The sequence below is a fragment of the Amphimedon queenslandica genome, unplaced genomic scaffold, assembly GCF_000090795.2.
Source record: "Amphimedon queenslandica unplaced genomic scaffold, v1.1 AMPQUscaffold_13375, whole genome shotgun sequence".
NCBI lineage: Eukaryota > Metazoa > Porifera > Demospongiae > Haplosclerida > Niphatidae > Amphimedon > Amphimedon queenslandica.
In genome coordinates, this window is record NW_003546389.1 from 90,541 (window position 1) to 99,429 (window position 8,889).

At 36.0% G+C, this 8,889-nt stretch overlaps 2 protein-coding genes and 1 long non-coding RNA gene across 3 annotated transcripts in view; 2 read left to right on the forward strand and 1 right to left on the reverse strand.

Annotated features, from left to right (window-relative positions):
• LOC105312945 (spindle assembly abnormal protein 6 homolog) overlaps positions 1 to 4,697 on the forward strand; it is a 5,910-nt gene extending 1,213 nt beyond the window's left edge. Inside the window, exons 5-20 of the mRNA XM_011405979.2 lie at positions 197 to 359; positions 888 to 965; positions 1,016 to 1,135; positions 1,551 to 1,619; positions 1,986 to 2,033; positions 2,257 to 2,331; positions 2,375 to 2,521; positions 2,568 to 2,615; positions 2,678 to 2,767; positions 3,060 to 3,113; positions 3,172 to 3,225; positions 3,456 to 3,609; positions 3,658 to 3,785; positions 3,868 to 3,939; positions 4,381 to 4,507; positions 4,561 to 4,697. Of these exons, the coding sequence (XP_011404281.1) occupies positions 197 to 359; positions 888 to 965; positions 1,016 to 1,135; positions 1,551 to 1,619; positions 1,986 to 2,033; positions 2,257 to 2,331; positions 2,375 to 2,521; positions 2,568 to 2,615; positions 2,678 to 2,767; positions 3,060 to 3,113; positions 3,172 to 3,225; positions 3,456 to 3,609; positions 3,658 to 3,785; positions 3,868 to 3,939; positions 4,381 to 4,507; positions 4,561 to 4,649 (1,516 nt within the window). The 3' untranslated portion in view covers positions 4,650 to 4,697. The remainder of the gene's footprint in view (positions 1 to 196; positions 360 to 887; positions 966 to 1,015; positions 1,136 to 1,550; positions 1,620 to 1,985; positions 2,034 to 2,256; positions 2,332 to 2,374; positions 2,522 to 2,567; positions 2,616 to 2,677; positions 2,768 to 3,059; positions 3,114 to 3,171; positions 3,226 to 3,455; positions 3,610 to 3,657; positions 3,786 to 3,867; positions 3,940 to 4,380; positions 4,508 to 4,560) is intronic.
• LOC100636329 (PP2C-like domain-containing protein CG9801) lies at positions 4,698 to 7,104 on the reverse strand. The gene is made up of 3 exons (XM_003386978.2): positions 6,894 to 7,104; positions 6,635 to 6,825; positions 4,698 to 6,077 (listed from the first exon to the last, which is right to left on the reverse strand). Exons 1-3 carry the CDS (start codon positions 6,938 to 6,940, stop codon positions 4,840 to 4,842), a joined length of 1,476 nt encoding a protein of 491 aa, XP_003387026.2. The 5' UTR covers positions 6,941 to 7,104; the 3' UTR covers positions 4,698 to 4,839.
• A 160-nt stretch (positions 7,105 to 7,264) lies between these two features.
• LOC109582570 (uncharacterized) lies at positions 7,265 to 8,615 on the forward strand. Its single transcript, XR_002185157.1, has 3 exons — positions 7,265 to 7,304; positions 7,355 to 7,423; positions 8,443 to 8,615. It is a non-coding gene; the product is annotated as an uncharacterized LOC109582570 (long non-coding RNA).
• The last annotated feature ends 274 nt before the right edge of the window (positions 8,616 to 8,889 follow it).

An 8,889-nucleotide genomic window follows, 5' to 3' on the forward strand; every position in this document is an offset into this window, starting at 1 on the left:
TCTTCTTTCTCTCCTTCCCCCCCCCTCTCTCTCTCCCTCTCTCTCCCCCTCTCTCTCTCTCTCACTCTCTCTCTCTCTCCCTCTCTCCCCCTCCCCCTCTCCCTCTCTCTCTCTCTCTCTCTCCCCCTCTCCCTCCCTCTCTCTCCCTCTCCCTCCCTCTCTCTCCCTCTCTCTCCCTCTCTCTCCCTCTCTCTAGGTTCATATTACAGCTAATATCATCAAGTCCACAGGCTCTAGCTTGCTTCAATATAATAGAGACAAATCAATTCCGTCACTTGAACCACCTGACGCTCCAATTAGTGCCCGCCAGTGACGTCCACCTCAAGAAGTACCTCGCTGAATGCTTATTGAGTCTTAAAGTAATTCAATATTGACTTGACTATGTTTCCTTTCTCATGCCTTCAAAGTGACACAAGTCTTTAATGGCTTTTGACTGACACTTCAGATTAAATGTAATGACTCATAATGACCATGAGTACATGTATATGTACATTCCTGCCTATGGTGGCTGGGGGTGGTTGGGACAACCACCTCAACAAATGAACCAACCAGCTCATCACTTAGACCAACCATCCAATTAATACTAATAACCATACATAAAGCATGATATTGTAGTCTACTAGTATGGTGTACTTAAATTTAAAAGAAATAATATTAGTCTCCAACCACCTCTAATTTATTTCTAGGCAGAACCCTGACCATGTACATGACTCTTGTTATTATTCATTATTATTATTATATTATTGGTTATTATTATTATTATTATTATTATTATTATTATTATTATAAGGAAAGAAGTGAAACAAAACAAAACAAAAAAATTACCATTGTTGGTTATTATTATTATTATTATTATTTTTTTTTTTTAATTTTATTATTAACTATAGGATCAAGTCCTTGATTTAACTATACAGTTAAAAGTAACTAAATCAGATCTCACCTCACAACTAGCCCATTCAGAAGAGGTACGATAATAGTTATCAATGAAGCTCCACCCACTTAACGATTGTTACAGGTGCTAAAACATCGGACGCAAGAACTGGAAAAGCTCAAATCTGATTGGTCGGCTCGTACTTCGTCGCTAGTGAATGAGCACACGGCAGCTCTGACTAGCACTAAAGAGAAAGCAATTGAAGTGAGAAAAAACCAAATTTAATAACATTATTATAATAATTATTATGATTATTTAATATATTTTTATTACAAATATTTATTATTATCATTATTATACATGTAACTTTTTACCATAATTATAGCACTTTAATTTTGAGTAGCTATAATATTGCTGATTGATAAAAACTGCAATTTTCTCTGAAATAACTTTTGCGAACTTGCAATGTTAGTGCCACGCCTTTAATGGCAATTCAATATTTAGCGTATCTTTAATTTCACGGTTGCATTTCAACCCGCAAAAACAGTGAAAGTTTCACTCCTCCAAAATAAAGTGCTATACGGTAATATCGTTATTATAATTATTTAATATCATTTTATTATCATTATTTAATATTTTGTTAGTATTATATTTAATATCATTTTTTGTTTATTTCTAGAATATGGTTCAAGCTCAGGAGAAGCATGAGAGAGAGAAGAAAGAGCTGGAGACATCCTATAACACAAAAGTAACCAATAAATAATGATACCTCCTAGACTGAAGGATTCTACTGTACACACAGACAGGGAGTAAACCTTTGATCCTCTGTGTGTGTGTACATGTACATGTACTTGTACATGTACGTACTGTATATACATGTACATGTACATGTACATGTACTGTATGTATGTATGAAGGTATAGTTTTACACATACAAAAGTATGTGCATGTATATATGTATGAACATGTACATGTACATGTATATATTAATGAATGTATTGATATATGTACTTGTACAGTACTGCTGATTCTCTTACGTGTATATTAATAGTTCTTCTTTCTTCTTATCTTTCCCTCTCTGCCCCCTCTATTTCTTCCTGTACTGTCTCTGTAGATTGCTAGTCTTGAAGAATCCCTAAAGGAATTAGACACAGCAAATAAAGTGAGGACTAGTGATTAGTCGTTACTATTATTAGAACATGATGTAATGCTATTTTATTTATGTTGCTATTTTTAGAAAAAATGTGTCATGCAAAAAAATTTAGTATAGGATAATGTTACTATTAATATGATAATGTTACTGTTACGCTGTATGTTATTATTAGAACAATGTTACTATTAATGGAACAATGTTACTATTATTAGAACAATGTTACCATTAATAGGAACTGACTGACAGGAAGTACAGATCGGAAGCTGCCATCAGAGAACTAAAAGCGAAACTTAAAGGGACTGAAGAGGTGGGTGGGTCAATGGGTGTGGTTTATTATGGGCATGGTTTAGGAGCTTTCGGGTATGAGAGAAGAACTATCTTTATTGAGAAAGAGTAACTCTTCGCTTGACACAAATACACACGAATTGAATAAAAATATAAATCAACTGCAGACCAGAGTTGCTGTGCTGGAGCAAGAGCTAAAAGACAAGGAGCAGGTACGTGTCGTCATAGCAACGTACATGTACATGTTTTTGCGTGTAGGTGGTCCACAAGACGAACGATTTATTGGCTGTCGCTAACGAACAGAAGGCAAGAGAGAAATTGTTTATTTATTTTGTTTGTTTATTTATTTGTTTGTTTGTTTGTTTTAGAAAGGATTAGATGATCAGTTAGAACAGGCTCAGAGACATATAGTGAAATTAGATAATACTTACAAGCAAACGGCAAAAGAAGTCACTAAAGTATAATTATTTTAAAAAATATATCACCGTACACGTTCAAATTTTCGAGTGTTTAAAATTTCGTGTTTTCAATGACATGTGCTCAAAAGTTAATATTCGTGTGAGCTAATTTTTTTGTTCTGGCCATAGTCTACATACAATAGAATGGCATTAGAGGTGGTTTAAATTTTGTGGATTTAAGATGAGCATGAAAATAATGAAATTTTGCACCTTATAAAGGTATATTATTGATTTGTTGTATGTAAAAAATATTACGTCTTATAAATTGTTCGTTATTTCTATTTTAAACTAGGGAAACGAGATTATACAAAAGTTGCAAGCAGAGCTAAAGAGCTTGAAATTAAAAGTATACAATAATGAGAAATACAAGTAGAAATGATTTAGTAACGTTATTATCTTCCTAGATGAAATCACGCAACATTGTCACTAATCAACAGGAGAAATTGATACATGAAAAGGCATGGATTAATTATTAATTATTTTTTAGTCGCTTTGTTTTGTTTTTGCTTTTGTCTGTTGCATCACTTTTTAAAGGCAAAGTTTCATTTGTTATTATTATTATTATTATTATTATTATTATTATCATTATTATTATTATTATTACTTTATTATTATTATCATCATCATCATCATCATCATTATTATTATTATTATTATTATTATTATTAGTTAATGTATTTTTAATTAGGAGGCGGAGTTGGAGAAGGTTCGGCTAGGTAATGAGAGATTCTCCGAACAATTGAAAATGAAGGAAAGTGAGAGAGCCACATTGGAAACTGAACTAAAACAATTCAAAGAACAAGTGGAGGAGCTTAAGGAGACGATTAAAAACAATGAAAACGGTAAGTCACATGATCATCATCTGATTGTACTATTTTTAAAATTATTAGTGATTAATTGGCTTAATAAACAAATTAATGAACGTGCAATTACTGGTGTGGGTGGTGCTGGACCACGCCCACAAGATGGAGTGTCATCAATACATCCTGTACATTCATATAGTGCTGGATTTTATCAGGTAGTCAGCCATATGCCAATAATAAATAATAAAATTGTTAATTACTTAATTATTATTATTTATTTATTTATTTATTGTGTAGTCGCCTCAGTTTAGTAGTACACCAGCAAGTGGTTCAGTGACTGGTGGAGGGGAACATAAAATAAACCAAAAAGTAAGAAAATTTACCCCAATTTTTTATTACATTTTCTGATACATACTGATGTCCTTTTGCTGTGTACCAAGTTTGAGCTGATTCCGGCAAATATTTTTCAAGTTACGGCCATTTTAAGAAAATGTCGAAATTCTGAAAAATACCCAAGGCTATAGCCCATGGTTTTTTCCAAAAAATGGCTCCAAAATCACCCCAAATTTTTATTACATTTTCTGATACATATTGATGTCCTTATGCTATGTATCAAGTTTGAGCTGATTCCGACAAATAATTTTCGACGTTACAAGTCAAGTTACAGTAATAAATTTATGGCTGCTAGGAGAGAATTTGCATGCTTTGTTTTTGGTACAAATTTTTTTGAGATGTATGAGGATTTAAAAGCCGATTATACATGTACTAGTAACTGTATCTTAACTGAGTGACTTGTTATGTTCCCGTTAGGTTTTATTTAAAGGTCCTCCTCTTAAAAGAGGACCAGTGCCCTCCCCTCTTTCCGCCCACTCACTAACAGCTTCGCCATTAACCACACCTACTTTTCAATTGACCACGCCTACCAGTAGATCTCAAGGTAAACTAATTATTTTTGTAATTATTTTTTGATTTTTATAATTTCATTTTTAGATCCTCAACTCGATCGATACTTGCCTCCAATGGGTGGAGTCAGTCATCAGCCACGCCTACTGACCACACCCACAATCACTAACTCTTAATTATTGTTAGAGTTATATTAAAAATTATTATTTAATAATCAGAAAAAATTCTTTTAACACAGTCACTTTCTTAGATACAAAAATATGCATCCAGCACATGTATTTCATGTACTGGATGTTAATATAAAACCATAATACATTCCTATTATAATTATCATTAATAATTAATATTCCTATAGACTTTAAATTATTAGTATCTCACAGAATTAAAGCTTCCCTGGCTGAGCCCCCTCTGAAAAATCTCGCGGCGGCGCCCCCTGGGGACCCCATCCAGATCCGTTATATCATCCAAATGTTGTACAGTACTTTGGGACGAAGGCCTTCTCGGTGAATTATATTCTGCTACAGATAAATTACCGACCTGATACGCAACTATAGAGGTGTGGTCGAGCTTCCCAGAGTACGTCTTTGATCTTTGCGATAATTTCCTTTCCTGGGTTCGTCTTGTGTTCGGAGAGAGTTTCGGGTCCGATGTCTCCTCCCAAACGTGTTCGAGAAATGTTCTCTTTTTCTCCGTCACGTCCTTAGCGTGTGTGATTAGTGCCTCGACGAGATCCTGAGCCGTCAACATGTGCTCAATACGTCTTTGTTTCTCTTTTATGACACTTGCCATTTTCTCGGTCAGTAGCTCCTGTCTTTGCTTTGGCGTGACACTAGGCATGGTAGGCGAGGAGTTCCCAGGTTCAGCTCCTGGTAAATAAAGCTGGGTGGTTGGAGTCGGGCTTGTCGAACCAGCCGAAGCTTCTTTTAAAATCACTGGATCAAAATTATCAGAAATGCCGTCGGAAGTAATAAATATGAAATCGCCCTCTCTCACTGGGAGTAGGCAACAGATGAGATTACTTAGATCAGGGTCGTTCCCAACATTAGTGCCTAAACAGCCGCCGGAGTCACGAGGATCACGGCCTTTTCCATCATGCCAAGCAGCGGTAACCTCGTGGACCGATCCATAGTCCGGTTGATAGAGAAAACAAGGGGAATCACCGACAGACACCGAGCAAAGGACCCAACGTGACGATATGTGGTGGTTGGGTAGGCACTCGCATATCATTGCCACAGTGAGGGTAGTCGTGGTACCTTCGTTAGCTATAATTCGTTTCTGGGCTTCGTCAAATGATAATAAAATATGGTGAAATATATCCTGAGTATTAGTTGGTTTTGACGGAGATCCGAATAGTTTCTCGTTGAGGTGATTGACCACGCCCAGTAGGGCGGAGCGAGCTGCTATCCTCGGCTTATATCCCCAATTAATGCCATCAGCGAGCCCCATTATGCAGCTGTTAGGACGAGCCGTTAAAAAGAAGGCGTCGGCTATCGGGTCGCCATGGTGACTGGTAGAGTTTGCTTGTTTTTCGTAGAGTGTAACAGAAAGGCCGTCGGCTTGTGGGTGGGGCCTGTGCCAATCTAATATACCAGCAATAACAGAACCTAATTGGAAAGGAATAGAATATTATTAATTAATTATTATTATTATTATCACATTATCGTTATTGATATTAGATAATGACTGACAGTGACACTTTACATTTTAACAACATTCTATTTTCAACTCCACATAAAGTACATGGAATATATATACTGCATATATATATGTGTGTTTACATGTATATTTGTTAATCAATTTTAAAACTAAATGTTGTTTTAACGTTCAACAAACAGCACAAACGTTGTACTTCTTTTGCCTTTGGGCTCTTCCTTCCTCCCTTTAGCTTCTCACTTGCCTCTCTCTCTCTCGTCCCTCCCTCTCTCTCTCGTCCCTCCCTCCCTCTCTCTTGCCCCTCCCTCTCTCTCATCCCTCTTTCTCTCTCTCCCTCCCTCTCTCTCTCGTCCCTCCCTCCCTCTCTCTTGCCCCTCCCTCTCTCTCATCCCTCTTTCTCTCTCTCCCCCCTCTCTCTCTCTCTCTCTCGCCCCTCCCTCTCTTTCATCCCTCCTTCTTTCTCTCCCCTCTCTCTCTCGTCCCTCCTCTCTCTCCCTTATTCTCTCACCTCTATTGAAATACACGTCATCAGTAGGTGGATCAGGCTCCTGGCTGATATCAGTCAGTCCTTTTCCTGGTCCTGTGTGACAGGCTACCACCGTCTTATTCAGGGCGGCTAGGGGTAGCTCGGGCATATCTACAGCAGTGCGGCCCGTTACGATATGTCCGTCTAGATGGTCGTGACCAAGGAGCTTTTTCCTGTTTAAAAATAAATGAAAAGAGAGGGTTGGAGGGTTTAGAGAGAGGAGATATGGTCCCTTTTTTACTTTATTGCTCCAGTAAATTTATTAAAAAAGTTAGTGCCACTTGCCATAGTAGCCCTTTACCGATCTTGCAGCAGTTGCTTTGGAGGTGTGGCTGGCATGATCACGTGACTTATTGAACCCAACTAAAAAAAGACTTTTTCTGATTTGTTTTTAAAGCCATGTTATTTATTGGTTTTGATTCCTAGTGTAAATGTTATTTGTTTTAAGGACAATAAAGATGCAGTGAAAAAAAGGAACGTGAGGAAATTTATTATCAGCAGCGGATCACGTGATTTGCAGGCTATGAAGGTGTGGCTGGTATCACGTGATCTTCTGGATTCAAAGAGAGAGGAGAGAGAGCAAAATTCTCTCCCTCTTTCTCTTCTCTCGCCTTTCCCGTTCTCTTTGTTGCTGTTTTGGCTCTAAGCAAAAGTAAAGAGAGCTTATATTTAACGTGAATATTAAAATACTATAACTTCTAGCTCCTTCTCTCAGAAGTATATTATTTATTAATAATTAAAGAATTTTATAATCAACATCAATGGATAACAGTGAGTTTTAGTGAATGCATTTTTATGATGTGATGTAAATGTTTTTTTTAATAACATTTTTATAATTTTACGCCAATTTTGCACTTTTTGAGGTGTGAAAATGTTGCATATTTGGTGTTAAATTTTTTGTACTGTTAACAGCAAAATTTGCCTTTTTTGTAACGTAACATAATTTTGCAAGTTTAATGTGTCAAATGTACATATTGTAGAAAGTTTAAGCTGATTCTGATCGAAATTGAATTTTTTAATGAATTTTTTAAGTTGCTCAAAAATTGGGCCCGAGACCCTGTACTATAGTACAGGGTCTTGGGCCAAATTTAGCCAAAATTGAAAAGTAGAGAATTTTCTATTTTTATAATTTTCCCTGATGCATATACATCTCCTTATGTTGTATTTCAAGTTTGAGCTGGTTCCGATCAAAATTGGATTTTTTACGAATTTTTTAAGTTGCTCTAAAATCAGGCCAAAGTCCCTGTACTATAGTACATGACATTTTGCCACACATGACTAAGGGAGAATTTCCCTTTCTTATTACATTTTATAATACCGTAATTTTGGAAATTTCCAATTAGAAAATAAATTGGATAATTAATTTTCAATGAATTTTAATTTTTGGATAGCCATCTTGTTTCGAAATTAAGTTTAATTCCAATGTTAAGCAGTAACAGTGAATGACTCTGAAGAAACATCAAGGAGCTCAATGGTAGACCAAGAGAGAGTGAGTATGAGCGAAAAAGAAGGAGTAGAGGGCACAGAGCAGTGCTGAAAACAGCTAAAGTCAAGCCACATGGCATGGATACCGGAATTCCTTTTTACCCAAATATTTTAATATTCAATTGTTAAAAATTTTAACTTTTTTATTTTCGAATTTTTCTGTCCATCCGAAAATTAAAATTATCCGAAAATTAAAATTATCCGAAAATTTCCAAAAATATGGTACATGTACATGTAGTACGTATGCATGTTTTTATGGTACGTATGCATGTTCTTATGTTTGATTTATTTCTTTATTCCTCCAGCGTCAGAAGATGGTGATTATGAAGTTTCAGCGGAGATGCTGATTCATGAGGACATTGATGACGAGAGAACACTCCAAGAGGAGGAGGAGAGAATGGAGGAAGAGGGAGAAGGAGGAGACACTGAAGACGAACTGATTGATCTACAGAAGGTTAGGAAGGACTGTAATATTGATAATAATACAATAATAATAATAATAATAATAATAATAATAATAATAATAATAATAATAATATTAATAATAATAATAAATAGATAAATAATTATTGTTAGCAAGAATAGATACATGTACATCATGCATGTAGCTTTATACATATACATGTATTTCAATTTACTGTATTGAGTTTGAATGTACTCTCCTTCCCTCTCTCTCTCTCCCTCTCTCTCTCTCTTCCTCTCTCTTCCCTCTCTCTCTCTCTCTCTCTCTCTCTCTCTCTCTCTCTCTCTCT